Source organism: Phaseolus vulgaris, chromosome 11 (genome assembly GCF_000499845.2).
Source record: "Phaseolus vulgaris cultivar G19833 chromosome 11, P. vulgaris v2.0, whole genome shotgun sequence".
NCBI classification, from domain to species: Eukaryota; Viridiplantae; Streptophyta; class Magnoliopsida; order Fabales; family Fabaceae; genus Phaseolus; species Phaseolus vulgaris.
Window position 1 is genome coordinate 25,975,145 of NC_023749.2, and position 16,927 is coordinate 25,992,071.

A 16,927-nucleotide genomic window follows, 5' to 3' on the forward strand; every position below is an offset into this window, starting at 1 on the left:
TCTTTGTTTCTTTGATCTTTGATCTTTGATCTTTGATCTTTGATCTTATATAAAAGGGAAAAACTATGGCAGGAATATCTTAAACTTTTCTTTTCTTTATTTGGGTGACCTCGTTAAAAAACCCCGGGGAGGGAAAAAGAGTGTCCCCTTTACAAAATTTGAACTAAAATAAAACTTTAGATTCGCCGCATGCCAACTACGTGGGATGGGGCCTCCTTCTAGAGTCTCTAACTTATATGAACCGTTCCCTTTGGCTTTGATTACTCTGAACGGTCCAGTTCACTGGGAGACAACTTGTTTTCCAACTCGTTAGGGTGAGCCTTCCTCATGACCAGATCACCAAACTGGAATTGTCGCAGCTTCACCTTAGAGCTGTACTGACGCTCCACTCTTCTTTTCACAGCCTCAACTTTGATTTTCGCCTCTTCTCTGGCTTCGTCTATCAGATCTAGGTTCACCTTCCTTTCTTCGTTGGACTCTTTTGTCACGAAACCTAGGAAACGAGGCGAGCTCTCGTGGATTTCCATTGGGATCATGGCATCCGACTCATACACTAGGCTGAAAGGCGTCTCCATGGTGGAAGATTGAGGCGTGGTGTGGTATGCCCATACGATCCTTGGTACTTCTTCTGCTCACGCCCGTTTAGCTTTCTCTAATCTGCTTTTCAAACCTCTCAACAAAACTCTATTAGTTGACTCGACCTGCCCATTCGTCTGGGGGTGTTCGACTGATGCAAACACCTGCTGGATTTCTACCTCTGTACACAGCTTCCCCAACTGTTGGCTCGCGAACTGGGTGCCATTATCTGAAATAAGACGCCTCGGCACCCCCAAACGACACACAATGTGCTTCCAAACAAAGTGTTGTACCTTGTGCGTAGTGATCTGTGCCACTTGTTCTACCTCTATCCACTTGGTGAAGTATTCGATGGCAACGATCAAGTACTTCATCTGCCTTATTGCCAATGGGAACGGGCCTAGGATATCAATTCCCCAAGTATGGAAGGGCCATGGGCTGTATATGGATCTCAGTTCCTCTGGCGGCGCCTTGTGCCAATCAGCGTGCATCTGACACTGCTTGCAACGTTGGGCGTATCGCACGCAGTCCTCTCTTACTGTTGGCTAGAAAAAACCTGCACGTATTACCTTGGATGCCAAGGATCTTCCTCCCACGTGGCTCCCACAAATACCTTCACGGAGTTCAGCCATTATCCTGGTGCACTCGTTGCCACTTACGCACGTCAAGATAGGGTGCGTAAACCCGTGTCTGAATAATATCCCATCCACTAAGGTGTACCTCGCGGCGTTCCTCTTGATCTTCTTGCCCTCTTCTGGTTCCGCTGGGAGGATTCCATCCGCTAGGTATCGTCTGTAAGGGCCACCCTGTTGTCTGCAACAAACTTTCGCGGCGTTTTGAGGGTCTCTTGGATTACAGTCCTCTACCTTCCCCCCTTGCCCGAGCTGGCCAGCTTGGCAAGCAGGTCAGCTCTGGCATTCTGCTCCCTAGGGACGTGCACCAGCTCAAACGCAGCGAAGGCTCTCTTCCACACCTCGACGTACCTCAAGTATGCGGCCATCTGTGGATCCTTTGCCTGATACTCCCTCGTTACTTGCCCTGTGACCAATTGTGAGTCACTCTTTGCTAGGAGGCTCTGAGCACCCATTTCTTTAGCCAAAAGCATCCCAGAAAACAACACCTCGTACTCTGTCTGGTTATTGCTCCCTTTGAAGGCGAAGCGTAAAGCTTGCTCAATCAACACGCCATTAGGGCCCTCCAAGATTATTCCCGCGCCACTCCCTTGCTGGTTGGAAGATCCATCCACTTAGAGCATCCACTGTGACCCTAACTCCACCTCTTGAGGGTCCCCTCCTGGTGAGAGCTCTGCCACGAAGTCAGCATAGACTTGCCCTTTCATGGACCCCCTGGGTTCATACTGGATATCAAACTCCGATAGCTCTACCGCCCAACGAACCATCCTCCCTGCTACATCTGGCTTTTGAAGTACTTTCTGGATGGGGAGGTTTGTCATCACCACCACTATGAAGCTGTGGAAATAGTGGCGGAGCCTTCGGGCTGAGAACACCACTACTAGTGACTAGTACCTCAATTCTGGGCCTTGCAAGGCCTTGCTTACGAAGTAAATGGGCTTCTGCACTTCGTCTTACTCCTGGACCAGCACAGAACTAATGGCCCACTCTGTTACCGCAAAGTATAATCGGAGGAGGATGCCTACTTGTGGCTTGCAAAGCACCGGTGGCGTCGCCAAGTACTCCTTCAACTTGAGGAACGCTGCTTCACACTCATCCGTCCATGCAAAACGGCTATTCCTCTTGAGGCATTGGAAATAAGGGTGGCCTTTCTCCCCTCGACCGGACACAAACCTAGACAAAGCTGCCATCCTCCCAGTCAATTGCTGGACTTCTTTTACTGAGGTTGGGCTCTTCATGGCTATAATAGCTGCACACTTATCAAGGTTCGCCTCTATTCCCCTTTCAGTGAGCATAAACCCCAAGAACTTCCCTGCTTCCACGCCAAAAACGAAATTTTCTGGGTTTAATTTGAGGCGATACTTTGATATGGTAGCAAACAGCTCTTCCAGATCTGCTGCGTGCTGCCCTTTCTCGTGTGAAGTCGCCACCATGTCATCTACGTAGGCCTGCACGTTCCTTCCCAGCATGGTTGCAAGGACCTTGTCCATCAGCCTCTGGTAGGTGGCGCCTGCATACTTCAACCCAAATGGCATCACTTTGTAATAGTAACTATTCGTCTCCGTCATGAACGCCGTTTTGCTCTCATCCCTGGGATGCATCTTGATCTGATTGTAACCTGAGAATGCATCCAAGAAACTCAACATCTTGCAGCCCGAGGCGCTATCCACTAATGCTTCGATGTTGGGCAGTGGGTACGAGTCTTTGGGTTATGCCTTGTTCAGATCTGTGAAGTCAACGCACATCCTCCATTTCCCATTCGCCTTCTTCACTAGAACTACGTTGGCCAGCCACTCAGGGTATTGTATCTCTCTGATGTGCCCAGCGCTTAGCAGTTTCTGCGTCTCTTCCTTCACGATGAGGCATCGTTCTTCTTTGAACTTCCTCATTCTTTGTCACACTGGGCGAACCTTGGCGTCCATGGTAAGATGGTGACACAAAAAATCTGGGTCGATGCCTGACATGTCCGCCGCAGTCCACGCGAATGCATCTAGGTGGCGCGAGATCACCGCAGCTACCTCTTCTCGTTCTTCCAAGCTCTAGAAGCGTCCTAATTTGAACACCTTACCCCCTATCTGTCTTTCCACCACATTGTCTACTGGTTGGGGTTGCTCACTTTGCACGTTCTCTGAGCGGGATTCATTCATCGAGTCCTCTTCTATAGGCGTCGCCCTATCGGATGCATCGGGCATCGCCTCCTCTGACTCTTCTTCTGTGGGCGAGGCCTCTCCGTATACTTCTTCCATTGGCGAGGCGTCACCGTATCTCTCTTCTGTGTATGCATCTTCTATAGGCGTCGCCCTTGCAAGTATGGCCTCGACAGGCGTGGACTTTGCGGGCGTCGCCTCTTGCACTAGTTCTAACTCTACTTGCAAATCTGAAACTGGTGGTCGTTCTATCACCATGATCACGCCTCTCTTCGTCTTCAGGCTATTTTCATAGCACTTACGGGCCTCTTCCTGATCTGACTTGATTACGATTACTTTTCCAGTAAGATCTGGTAGCTTCATCTTCATGTGGCGTGTGGAGGACACTGCCTTTCATCTGTTCAAGGCAGGTCTGCCTAACAAGATGTTGTAGGCTGAGTTGGCGTTAACCACCAAGTACCGGATCCTCTCGGTGCGCGACGCCGCTCCATTAGTGAACTTCGTCCTCAGTTCCAGGTAACCACGTACCTCCACTGGGTTATCTGCAAACCCATACAAGCATCCAGTATAGGGTCTCAGCAGGTCGGTTGTTGAAGGTCAACCAAAACATGACGTCTGCAGAACTGCCCTGGTCGACGAGAACCCTATGTACCTTTCTTCCCGCTGTGACTATTGAAATGACCACGAGGTCATTATCGTGTGGGATGACATCCCGCAGGTCAGCCCTTGTGAAAACGAGGTCTGACTCCCATGGGTCATCCGGAAATTCCTCAGCAACTGAACTTACTGACCTCACATATTTCTTACGTTGAGAGGCGGTGGGTCCTCCTCCAGAAAAGCCGCCAGAAATGGTGTGTACTTCTCCGTGAGTCGGCATTTCGTGCGCTTGACCTTCCTCTGGTGTCGCCGTGGCTGTGGTTGTAGTAGACCCAGCGAGATAATCTTTTAGGAAACCATTCTTCACAAGCTCATCCAACTGATAGCCCAGCGCTAAGCAGTTGTTTATATGGTGCCCAAACGCTTCGTGAAATTCGCACCATGATTCTTTGTGAGGTCCCAGCACTTTGTCAGACTTCATCGGTGGCCTCAACCTGTCAGCTATGTTGGGCACAACGATGAGATCTTTAAGTTCCACCAAAAAATTGTGCCTTAGAGGTCTATTTCCCTCTCTCCTTCCTTCTACTCGACCCCTAGGCTGGGTCTTCCTTGCCTCGTAGGTGCTCTTCTTGTCTTGGTTCTTTCTTTCTGTGGAGGCTTCATGGACCCTAGCAGGTTGTGTGCGAATTTGCGCTTTTGGGCGTGTGGGTGAAGCAATTGTGCACTTCTCGTATGCCTCACCCTTAGAGGCAATATGTTCTACCGCCCGACGCCTTACTTCAGCAAAAGTCTTGGGGCGGCTGCGATAGAGTGACTTGCTGAAAGACCCAGGACACACCCCTTTCCTGAATGCGTACACGATCATGGGTTCGTTTGTGGTACCCACCTTCACCACCTGCGCCCTGAAGCGACTTACGTACTCTTTCAGGGTCTCACCTTGATACTGCTTCACGTCGAATAGGTCGTATGAAACTAGGGGTGGGGCCCTCTTGGCTAGATACTGCTCTCTGAATAGCCGCGAGAGCTGTGTGAAAGACATGATGTGACCTTCTGGGAGGCTGATGCACCAATCCATGGCCATCCCAGTCAAAGTGCTCATAAAGAGCTTGCACCTTACGGCATCAGAACTGCCTACCCGCATCATCTGTGTGTGGAATGCAGTAAGGTGCGCCTCAGGGTCCTCCATCCCTGTGAAGGTTACTTTGGGCCCCGTGAATGTGTTGGGGAGTGCTGTCTCTAGGATCGCCTGTGAGAATGGTGTAGAGAATTGTTCCCGCCGGTTGATCTGGGTCGTCTTTATGCGTGGCTTGTCCTCACGAGCTAGGGCACCTTCGTTCTGCTCTGTCTCTGAGTACCTGAAAAGAAGTGAACAAAGGGGCGCCCTCGCGGCCGTTTGCACTCTGACGATCAAGTCAGCTAGCGAGAAACATCAAAGGTGACGCACCGTCGGGTAGGACACTGTGACTGAATGCTCTGAGGGTGGTCGAAAAATATACTCAATGACCAAAGTTGTGCTGCCCTAATCGCTTTGTGCACACAGTGGGTGCGCAGCTAAGACAACTAGGGTTTGTGCTCTGTGTAACGCTACGAGAATTAGGTCAAAACTCGGATTCCTTTCAAATGTCCCAAGGCCCCCTTTTATACAACTTCTGCATTTAAAGCGCGTTAAAGCGCATTGAAAGCGTACAAAAATATTCCTTGGAACGTTCGAATCTTAACTGAATTAACGCGTACCTTAGCGAACTTTTAGGAAAGCCTTGATGTTTTCAGCGCTTATTTCCACGTGTTCTTCTGACTTGATCGCGAATCTTCGTGGAGGGCCCTACAGCGCCATAACCCAACTTAGGGTTAATCCATCGTGCAAACCCTCCTTTCTCGAAGTGCACTAGGCGCAAGGGGGTGACTTTTTGGGTGCCAACTCATGCGCCCCAACTTCTAGTCACTCACCTTGGGAGTGTATCTACCTTTCTCTCGTACCATGCACGTGGTTCTCCCTTGGGCGTGGCCCTCTCGTGGGTCGTATCTGTCCTAGGGTTTCCCAGCGGTGGCGTGGGTACTTCACGAGTTAGGTTACTCCCTACTAGTACTAGGATCGTGGCCTTGAAGCCACCTTTTTCATTCTCTTTGTCGCCATTCTGAGCTGTCAAGGAGGCCCGAGCCCTCCTTCTAATGTCTTGACTCAGCTATTGTCTTATCTTGGTGCTGCCTTTACCTAGCGACGCCTTTCTTGGGCGACGCCTTTGCGAGGCGACGCCTTTACCTGGCGATGCCCCAAGCGGTCAACCTGTTGACTTCCTTTCCCTTCTGTGGGGCCCTCGAGCGATCCCACTATGTGTTGACTTTGACTTTGACTTTTGGTCAACGCCCGGGGATGGGACGATACACAAGCCCCCCAGTTTTGAGCTGATAACTTGTTTTCAGCAAAAAGACTAAGCCCTTGCCCTATTGTCCACGTGGTATTCTGATGACGTGTCATTCTCTGATCAGTTGACTTGACATTCTCAACTGACGTGACATTCTCTATACGGCTAATGTGACGTACCTTCGAGTGCTCTGATGATGTGACACTCTCTGAGCGAGAAAGGTGACGCTTTGGGTCTTGCTCTAATCTCGTCACACATGGCTCAATCGCACGGTCAACGCTTGGTGCTCTTTTCGCTTCAAGTTAGCGCTTAATCCTTCGACACGTGGTGCGATCCAGCGGCTGAGGGTGCGCTTCGTTAGCGCTTCTTGAGTTAACGTTATAACTTTTGAAAACGCGCGCTCGAGTCACTGTTTCATCACCCTTCGTATTTCCTTGCACTGTTCATCTTCTCACAGTCTTCTCTGCGATTTCTGCTTTCTCCCTACGCGTTCTCTCTTTTTACCAACCAAACACTCAAAGGTATGATTTTTCTTCTCTGCTTATTCTTGCCCATTACTGCGTTAATCTCGTATCTTCCTGGGTCTGTTTATGATTTTGCATCTCCCGTATGCCCTTTTCCATTTCCCTGTTCCTTCCTCCTTGGACTTCTCGTGGGTAGGGGCTTTCTTAGGGTTTCTCTCCCCTTTTCTTCCTTACCTTACTTGCTAAACCTTTTTCTTCCTTACCTTACTTGCTAAACCCTTTTCTCTTCTTCATTCTTCAATTTCTTCATCAATGGCACATACCAAAATGACGACCAACCCTCCACCCCCAAGAGTCAACCATAGGGCCCTTTACCCATGGGCTCCAGTCAAACTGCTTGACGAGCACTCGAGCTTGGTCTCTACGAGAGCTTGGAGGGATCATGTAGGAGAGCCAAGCACCTACGATCATCGTGCATTCGCAAAAAGGCATGATGACGACATCGCAGTGCTCCCTTGAACCTTAAGGGAGCCCGTGTGCGGGGATGAGCGGGCCAACAACGGGGTCCCCTTCTTCTACTTCTATCAAGTGGTCTTTAAACGTATAGGGATGCGCTTGCCCTTCTCCAGGTATGAGAGGGAATTGCTAACGAAAATCAACATTGCCCCAGCCCAACTGCACCCCAACGGCTGGGCCTTTGTCAAGGCCTTTGTCGTATTGTGTGGGTTCTTCGGGTGTGCACCCTCTGTCGACATCTTCCTGCATTTCTTCGAAGTGAAGAAACAGGGGAAGAGCCTTTGGGTGAGTCTCAACAATATCCCTGGAAGGGTGTCCTGCTGACTCTATTCCAGCAATCCTTCAAGGGGTGGAAAGGCAAATTCTTCAAGGTTTGCTGCTCCGACTACGACCCCTCCGCCCTCGACGGCTTTCCTCTGTACTGGGTGAAGGAGGTAAAGACCGTGAAGCCCAAGTCGCTGGACGAATTGCCCTCGAGCGATCGAGAGGCTTGTCAAATTTTGACTAGCGTGGGGGGCTTTGACACCGCCACCCTGATAAGTTTAGAGTTCAATGCCGAAGCTCTAGCACAATACATAAGTATGAGAGCTGCCCTCCATAACCTTCTATTCCCTGCTTCTGCCGGATATTTGTTTGATGCATGATTTATATGCTCATTTGTGTTTCAACTTTTAGCTTGTGCCTGACCTCCACTATGTTTGTCTCTTTGGTGCAGATTCTAAAATGGATTCTGCAACACGAGCTGATTTGGCTCGGTCCTTGAAGGCTCGTCTTAGCGCGCAGTCTACAAAGGGCGGCGCTTCCAACACCTCCCCCCTTAAGTCCAATCCATCACCACCATCCCTACCATCTCATTCCACCGAAACACCTGATTCCCCCCATTCCCGCCAAACACCAAATTCCCCCCTCACATCACAAACACCTTCCTCAGCCCAAACACCCCACTCTCCTCCAACACTTCAAACACCTTCCTCACCTCTTCCCATTGCTGCAGTCCCACTGGATGCAGCTAGTGCTCCCACCATAGCTCCTCCCGACAAAGGCAAGAGGATGCTTGTCGTGTCTTCCGAGGACGGCGACTCGGATGTGGGGCCTGCTTACAAAAGAAGGAGGACCAATCGAGTCGTCTGCTCGCGCTCTTCTTCGCCTCCACACCGGGGATCCATGAGGGACAACCCCCCTAGCGCCACATCTCCCCCATGCCAAACAGTCCAAGATGAAGGGGTGGTGGAGTATATGCCTTCATCAGTACCAATACCAGCGCCAACCCCAACATCAACAACAACTCCAACACCAACCGCCCCAATAACCACCCCAGGACTTATAACAACTCCCCCTCCCATCATGCAGCTGATGAGGGGCTTTAACGATAAGGTGTCGCCAGGCGAACCTTTCGGGGCGGCACGGTCAGAGGGCATGCCTTACTACTTAGGTGCCTTCTTGGCCGTTACCCTTGAGTGGCGCGCCCAGGCGAAGTTTAAAGCTGTTGAGGCGCGCACGTTCCAAACCCTTCAACAGGAAGTGGCTGCCATGAAGGAAGAGAAGGAGAACTTGTGCCGAAGCTGGGCGTGCTAGGAGGAGGTCTACAAAGCCTCCTTGAGAGATGCCCGACAGTCCAACGCTGAAGCCTGCAAACTGCTCACTGAGCTCCTTGAGCAGGTAACCTCTCTTCAGTCCAAGATCGTCGCCCTTGAAGCGGCGATGCGAACCTCCGAGGCACAACAGAAACTGCTTGCTGATCAATGTGCTGCCCGGGGGCAATCGCTGGAGAAGAACGAGGGGGAGCTAGCTGAGAAGATGGAAAAGCTCAACCTTCTCCAAACTGAGCACAATCAATTTCAAACTAAACTGAACAGGCTTCAAGTGGAGAAGGAAGATCTTGAGAAGCAGCTAGCCTCTACTGACTCCACGATTGAAGAGCTGGAGAGGGTCAAAAGGGAGCTCATTGCAGAGAGGGAAGCCCGAGACTCCACCACTAAAAATCTGGAGCGGGCTAAAGGAAAGCTCATTGACAACATGGCTGATATCTTTGCAGAGGTATTCAAGGAGGCCTTGGCTCAAGCCGCTTGCGAAAACTCGGGAGTTGACACCTCCAATTGCAGCCCTCTCAACCATATTGTCGATGGGAAGGTCGTTCCCCTCGACCTTGGGGATTGAGCTTTACTTAATTAATATTCCTTTGTAAATTTGTATTTTCTAACATTCGCTTTGTAATTCTGACTCTCATCTTCATTTAAATGTTTATTCGAGCTTTATATTTACATCCTCGTGTACTTTTAGCTTCTCTGCTTTACTGCTTGCTTTACTAAATCAAAGGCGTAACTGGTACTTACTCTTCGTTGCATCGCTTCTGCGCCTTGTCTTTAACTCTTTAGGTAGCACGTGACCTTCTCTTTTCATTCTTCCCTTCTGAGTAGCGGTGCATACCCTTCTTCTGATCTTTTCGCTTAGAACTTCGCTTGGCCTTCATATCTGCGAGGAATCTTCCCCATGAAGGCGCCGCCTGCCTCGTCATTGCCCAAAGGCGAAGGAGGATTTAACTTCGCGTATTTTTCTTGTCTCTGATAACTCGTGTTTTTATGCTTCTCCTTCTTACTCTTCACTTACTTGTTCTTGAGCCCCCGAGCGCTTACTACCAAGGGCATTGCTGGCTTTACCATTGCTTGGGGCGAAAGGGGTCTCATCTTTTTCTCTCTGGCCTCGACATCGCTCAAGGGCGAGGAGGGCTAATCTCAACTATACTGGGTGCCCATGCTCGAGGAAGGACTTGCTCTGGGTGTCCTCAGCGTATCTAGACACTTGGGACAAAAGTCGCGCTCTGGTGCCCACGCCCATGGAGAGGCCTATACAATCAGCACCGTATTGTCCATGGAGTGTCTAAAACACCCAGGCAACTTAGCCCTTATCTCTTTGCGTTTGGTGCCCACACCTGAGTAGAGGCCTACTACGTTAGCGCCGTATCGTACTCAGGGTGTCTAAAACACCAGACACCGGGGTTAGCCGTATATTCCTGAGGAGGGGGCGTCTCGAAGGAATCCCTTAACCCCTGCTCAAGGACTAGACGTCCGAATTTTTTACTTGTACTGACATTTGTTACTGGGGCTTGCTATTCATACTTGAGGAGGGGGCGTCCCGAAGGAATCCTTTAGCCCCTGCTCAAGGACTAGGCTCCCGGATTTTAACTCATACTGACATCTAGTACTGGGGCTAGCTATTCATACTTGAGGAGGGGCGTCCCGAAGGAATCCCTTAACCCCTGCTCGAGGACTAGGCTCCCGGATTTTAACTCACACTGACATCTATTACTAGGGCTAGCTATTCATACTTGAGGAGGGGGCGTCCTGAAGGAATCCCTTAACCCCTGCTCAAGGACTAGGCTCCCAGATTTTAACTTGTACTGACATACCTGTTATCTTGCTCTGCATCTGACCTCCGGTCCTTTATTTGGTGATACCTACTCTTGGCGACGCCCCATCTTGGCGACGCCTCATCTTGGCGACGCCTCGTCTTTATTTTTGTTTCTTTGATCTTTGATCTTACATGAAAGGGAAAACTAAGGCAAGAATATCTTAAACTTTTGTTTTCTTTATTTGGGTGACCTCGTTAAAAAACCCTTGAGAGGGTTAAAAGAGTGTCCCCTTTACAAAGCTTCAACTAAAATAAAACTTTAAATTCGCCGCATTCCAACTTCGTGGGATGGGGCCTCCTTCTAGAGTCTCTAACTTATATGAACCGTTCCCTTTGGCTTTGATTACTCTGAACGGTCCAGTTCACTGGGAGACAACTTGTTTTCCAACTCGTTAGGGTGAGCCTTCCTCATGACCAGATCACCAAACTGGAATTGTCGCAGCTTCACCTTAGAGCTGTACTGACGCTCCACTCTTCTTTTCACAGCCTCAGCTTTGATTTTCGCCTCTTCTCTGGCTTCGTCTATCAGATCTAGGTTCACCTTCCTTTCTTCGTTGGACTCTTCTGCCTCGAAACCTAGGAAACGAGGCGAGCTCTCGTGGATCTCCACTGGGATCATGGCGTCCGATCCATACACCAGGTTGAAAGGCGTTTCCATGGTGGAAGATTGGGGCGTGGTGTGGTAAGCCCATACAATCCTTGGTACTTTTTCTGCCCACGCCCCTTTAGCCTTCTCCAATCTGCGTTTCAAACCCCCCAACAAAACTCTGTTTGCTGACTCGACCTGCCCATTTGTCTGGGGGTGTTCGACTGATGCAAACACTTGCTTGATTCCGACTACTGTACATAGCTTCCCCAACTGTTGGCTCGCGAACTGGGTGCCATTGTCTGAAATGAGATGCCTTGGCACCCCAAACCGACATTTTTCCCAAAAAAATGTTGTACCATGTGCGCAGTGATCTGTGCCACTGGTTCGACCTCTATCCACTTGGTGAAGTACTCGATGGCAACGATTAAGTACTTCATTTGCCTTATCGCCAATGGGAACGGGCCTAAGATATCAATTCCCCAAGTATGAAAAGGCCACGGGCTGTATATGGATCTTAGTTCCTCTGGCGGCGCCTTGTGCCAATCAGCGTGCATCTGACACTGCTTGCAATGCTGGGCGTATCGCACGCAATCCTCTCTTACTGTTGGCCAGAAAAACCCTACGCGTATTACCTTGGATGCTAAGGATCTTCCTCTGACAAATACCTTCGTGGAGCTCAGCCATTATCCTGGTGCACTCGTCGCCATTTACGCACATCAAGATGGGGTTCGTAAACCCGTGTCTGAATAATATCCCATCTACTAATGTGTATCTTGCGGCGTTCCTCTTAATCTTCTTGCCTTCTTCCGGTTCCGCTGGGAGGATTCCGTCCGCTAGGTATCGCCTGTAAGGGATCATCCATGTGTCGCCTTCCTCTAAAGCACACACCTGTACACCTTTTTCTTCTTCTGGCGAGGTCGCATAAGTACTAATGCAGGGTGCCCTCACCGTATCTTGACTCAAAGAGCGATGACTCATTGGTTTTGCTTTTGTTGTACTAATGTGAAGAACGTCCACCCTGTTGTCTGCAACAAACTTTCGCGGCGTCTTGAGGGTCTCTTGTATCACAGTCCTCTGCCTTCCCCCCTTGCCTGAGCTGGCCAGCTTGGCAAGCAGGTCAGCTCTAGCATTCTGCTCCCTAGGGACATGCACCAGCTCAAACACAGCGAAGGCTCTCTTCAACACCTCGACGTACCTCAAGTATACGACCATCTGTGGATACTTTTCCTGGTACTCCCCTGTTACTTGCCCTGTGACCAGCTGTGAGTCACTCTTCGCTAGGAGGCTCTGAGCACCCATTTCTTTAGCGAACAGCATCCCAACAATCAACCCCTCGTACTCCTCCTGGTTGTTGCTTGCTTTGAAGGCGAAGCGTAAGGCTTGCTCGATCAACACTCCATTAGGCCCCTCCAAGATTATTCTAGCGCCACTCCCTTGCTGGTTGGAAGACCCATCCACTGAGAGCATCCACTGTGACCCTAACTCCACCTCTTGAGGGTCTCCTCCTGGTGAAAGTTCTCCCACGAAGTCAACATAGAGTTGCCCTTTGATGGACCCCCTGGGTTCATATTGGATATCGAACTCTGACAACTCTACCGCCCAGTGAACCATCCTCCCTGCTACATCTGCCTTCTGAAGTACCTTTTGGATAGGGAGGTTTGTCATCACCACCACTGTGAAGCTGTGGAAATAGTGGTGGAGTCTTCGGGCTGAGAACACCACTACTAGCGCCGCCTTCTCTAGTGACTGGTATCTCAATTCTGGGCCTTGGAAGGCCTTGCTCACGAAGTAAATGGGCTTTTGCACCTGGTTTTGTTCCTGGACCAGCACAGAGCTAATGGCCCACTCAGTTACCGCAAAGTATAACCGGAGGGGGACGCCCACCTGTGGCTTGCAAAGCACCGGTGGCATCGCCAAGTATTCCTTCAACTTGAGAAATGCTGCTTCACACTCATCTGTCCACGCGAAACGACTATTTCTTTTGAGGCATTGAAAGTAGGGGTGGCCCTTCTCTCCTCCAGCAGATACGAATCTCGATAATGCTGCCATTCGCCCCGTCAGTTGTTGAACTTCTTTCACTGAGGTTAGGCTCCTCATGGCGATGATGGCTGTGCACTTGTCGGGGTTTGCCTCTATCCCCCTCTCTGTGAGCATGAAACCTAAGAACTTTCCCGCCTCCACGCCAAAAACGCACTTTTCATGGTTTAGCTTGAGGTGATACTTCGATATGGTAGCAAACAACTCCTTCAGATTAGTTGCGTGCTGCCATCTCTCGTGTGAAGTTACCACCATGTCATCTACGTAGGCATGTACGTTCATTCCCAGGATGGGTGCAAGGACTTTGTCCATCAGCCTCTGGTAGGTGGCACCTGCATTTTTTAACCTAAACGCCATCACCTTATAACAGTAGTTGTATGTCTCTGTCGTGAACGCCGTTTTGCTCTCATCCCTTGGGTGCATCTTGATCTGATTATAACCTGAGAATGCATCCAAGAAACTCAGCATCTTGCAGCCCGACGCGTTATCCACTAACGCACCGATGTTGGGTAGAGGATACGAATCCTTTGGGCACACCTTGTTCAGATCTGTGAAGTCAACGCACATCCTCCATTTCCCATTCCTCTTCTTGACTATAACTACGTTCGCTAGCCACTCAGGGTATTGTATCTCCCTGATGTGCCCAGCGCTGAGCAACTTCTGTGTTTCTTCCTTCACAACAAGGCATCGCTCTTCGTTGAACTTCCTCCTTCTTTGTCTCACAGGGCGAACCTTGGTGTCCATGGTGAGATGGTGGCACAAAATGTTTGGGTTGATACCTGACATGTCCACCGCAGTCCACACGAAAGCATCTAGGTGGCGCGAGATTACTGCGGCTACCTCCTCTCGTTCGCTTTGGCTCAGCAAGCGTCCTATCTTGAACACCTTACCCCCTATTTGTCTTTCTACTATGTTATCCTCTGGTTGGGGTCGCTCATTTTGCGCATTCTCTGCAAGAGACTCATTCGTGGAGTCCTCTTCCATAGGCGTCGCCCCAACAGATGCTTCGGGCATCGCCTCCTCTGGCTCTTCTTCCGCGGGCGGGGCGTCACAATACCCTCCTTCCGCGCGTGTGTCTTCTGTAGGCGTCGCCCCTGCAGGCATGGCCTCGACAGGCGTGGACTCTGCGGGCGTCGCCTCTTCCAATGGTTCTATCTCCATTGGTAAATCTGGAACGGGTGGTCGTTCGATCACCATGACCACGCCTCTTTTTGTCTTTAGACTATTTTCATAGCACTTACGGGCCTCTTCTTGATCTGACTTGATCACAATCACCTTCATGTGGCGCGTGGAGGACACGACCCTTAATTTGTTCAAGGCAAGTCTGCCTAACAAAATGTTGTAAGCCGAGCTGGCGTTAACGACCAAGTACCGGATGCTCTCGGTGCGTGACGTCGCTTCATCAGTGAACGTCGTCCTCAGCTCCAAGTAGCCACGTACCTCTACTGGGTTGTCCGCAAACCCATACAAGCATCCAGTATAGGGTCTCAAAAGGTCGGGGGACAACTGTAGCTTATTGAAGGTCGACCAAAACATGACGTCTGCAGAACTGCCTTGGTCGACGAGGACCCTATGTACCTTCCTTCCCGCTGTGACTATTGAAATGACCACTGGGTCATTATCGTGGGGGATGACATCCCGCAGGTCAGCCCTTGTGAAAACAAGGTCCGACTCCCACGGGTCATCTGGAAATTCCTCTGCAACCGAACTTACTGACCTCACATATTTCTTTCGTTGAGAGGCAGTGGGTCCCCCTCCGAAAAAGCCGTTAGAGATGGTGTGCACTTCTCCATGAGTTGGGATTTCGTGCGCTTGACCTTCCTCTGGTGTCGCTGTGGCTGTGGTCGTAGTGGACCCAGCGAGATAATCTTTCAAGAAACCATTCTTCACAAGCTCATCCAACTGATAGCCCAACGCTAAGCAGTTGTTAATGTGGTGCCCGAATGATTCGTGAAATTCGCACCATGATTCCTTGTGAGGTCCCAGTATGTTGTCAGACTTCACCGGTGGCCTCAACCTGTCAGCTATGTTGGAGACAACGGTGAGGTCTTTAAGTTCCACCACAAAGTTGTGCCTTAGAGGTCTATTGCCCTCTCTCCTTCCTTCTGATCGACCCCTAGGTCGGGTTCTCCTTGTCTCGTAGGTGCGCCTTCTATCTTGATTCTTTCTCTCTGTTCCCGCCGGTTGACCAGGGTCGTCTTTGCGAGTCACTTGTCTTCGCGAGCTAAGGCACCTTCGTTATGCTCCGTCTGTGATACCTGAAAAGAAGTGAACAAAGGGGCGCCTTCGCGGCCGTTTGCACTCCGACGATCAAGTCAGCTAGCGAGAAACATCAAAGGTGACACACCCTCTAAAGGTGGTCGAAAGCTATACTGAATCACTAAATCTGTGTTGCCCTAATTGTCTTGTGCTCACAGTGGGTGCGCAGCAAAAGCAACTAGGGTTGTGTCCTGTTTAAGACTGCGAGAATTAGGTCAAAACCCGTATCACCCCTCAAATGACCCAAGGCCCCTTTTTATATACTTCTGCATTTAAAGCGCGTTGAAGTGCATTGAAAGTGTATAAAAATGTGCCTTGAAACATTTGATACGTAAACTAAGTTAACGCGTACCTTGACAAACTTTCACTGAAACCTTTAATGAGCACGTGTGCATTGCCACGTGCCCTTCTGACTTTATCGTTATTCTGCGCAGAGGGTCCCATAGCGTCGCAACCCAACTTAGGGTTATTCCATTGTGTGGGCCCTCCTTCCTTCGAAGTGCTTCTGGCACGTGGGTTGACTTTCTGGGTGGCAACTCATGCGTCCTAATCACTAGTCACTCGCCCTGGGGGTGTATCTACCTTTCTCTCGTACCACGCACGTGGTTCTCCCCTGGTCATGGCCCTCTCATGGGTCGTATCTGTACCAGGGTCTCCCAGCAGTGGCGTGGATAGTTCACGAGTCAGGATATCCCCGACTGGTGCTAGAACTTATGGCCTTGAAGCCACCTTTCTCTTCTCCTTGCTACTGTTCTGGACTGTCGAGGCTCGAAGCCTTTTTGCGACGTCTTTGCTTGGCGATGTCTCTCTTGGGCGATGCCTTTCTTGGGCGATGCCTTAGCGAGGCGGTGACTTGAGCGATCAATCTGTTAACTTTCTTCCTTGGTTCCCTTGAGGGGTCCCACCATGTGTTGACTTTGACTTTTGGTCAACGCCCGGGGACGGGACGGTACACAAGCCCCCCACTCTTTAGCTGACACTTGTTTCAGCGAAAAGACTAAGGCCTCGCCCTATTGTCCACATGGCATTTTGATGACGTGTCACTCTCTGACCGGTTGACGTGACATTCTCTGCACTGCCGACGCGACGTACTTTCGAGGACTCTGACGATGTGACACTCTCTGAACGAGAAAGGTGACGCCTTGGGTCGTACATTAATCTCCTGACACGTGGCTCAATCGCACGGTGCCCATTTAGCGCCTTTTGTGCTTCAGTTGCAACGTTTAAGTCTTCAAAATCCCGCGCTTCAACTTACTGTTTTCACTCTTTCACATTTCTTCATACTGTTCACTTTCTTTTCCAAACAACTTTCTCTGCATTCTCTCTTCGCGCCTCCAAC

The 16,927-nt window shown here is 50.3% G+C and overlaps 1 protein-coding gene across 1 annotated transcript; it reads right to left on the bottom strand.

Annotated features, from left to right (window-relative positions):
* Positions 1–3,893: 3,893 nt before the first annotated feature.
* LOC137838226 (uncharacterized) lies at positions 3,894–5,138 on the bottom strand. The gene has a single exon (XM_068647483.1). The coding sequence runs from the start codon at positions 5,136–5,138 to the stop codon at positions 3,894–3,896; it is 1,245 nt and encodes a 414-aa protein (XP_068503584.1).
* Between the last annotated feature and the right edge of the window lie 11,789 nt (positions 5,139–16,927).

What these genes read in the sequence shown, in the direction of transcription:
- LOC137838226 (XM_068647483.1), bottom strand. Translation starts at nt 5,138, where the DNA reads ATGGAGGACCCTGAGGCGCACCTTACTGCATTCCACACACAGATGATG.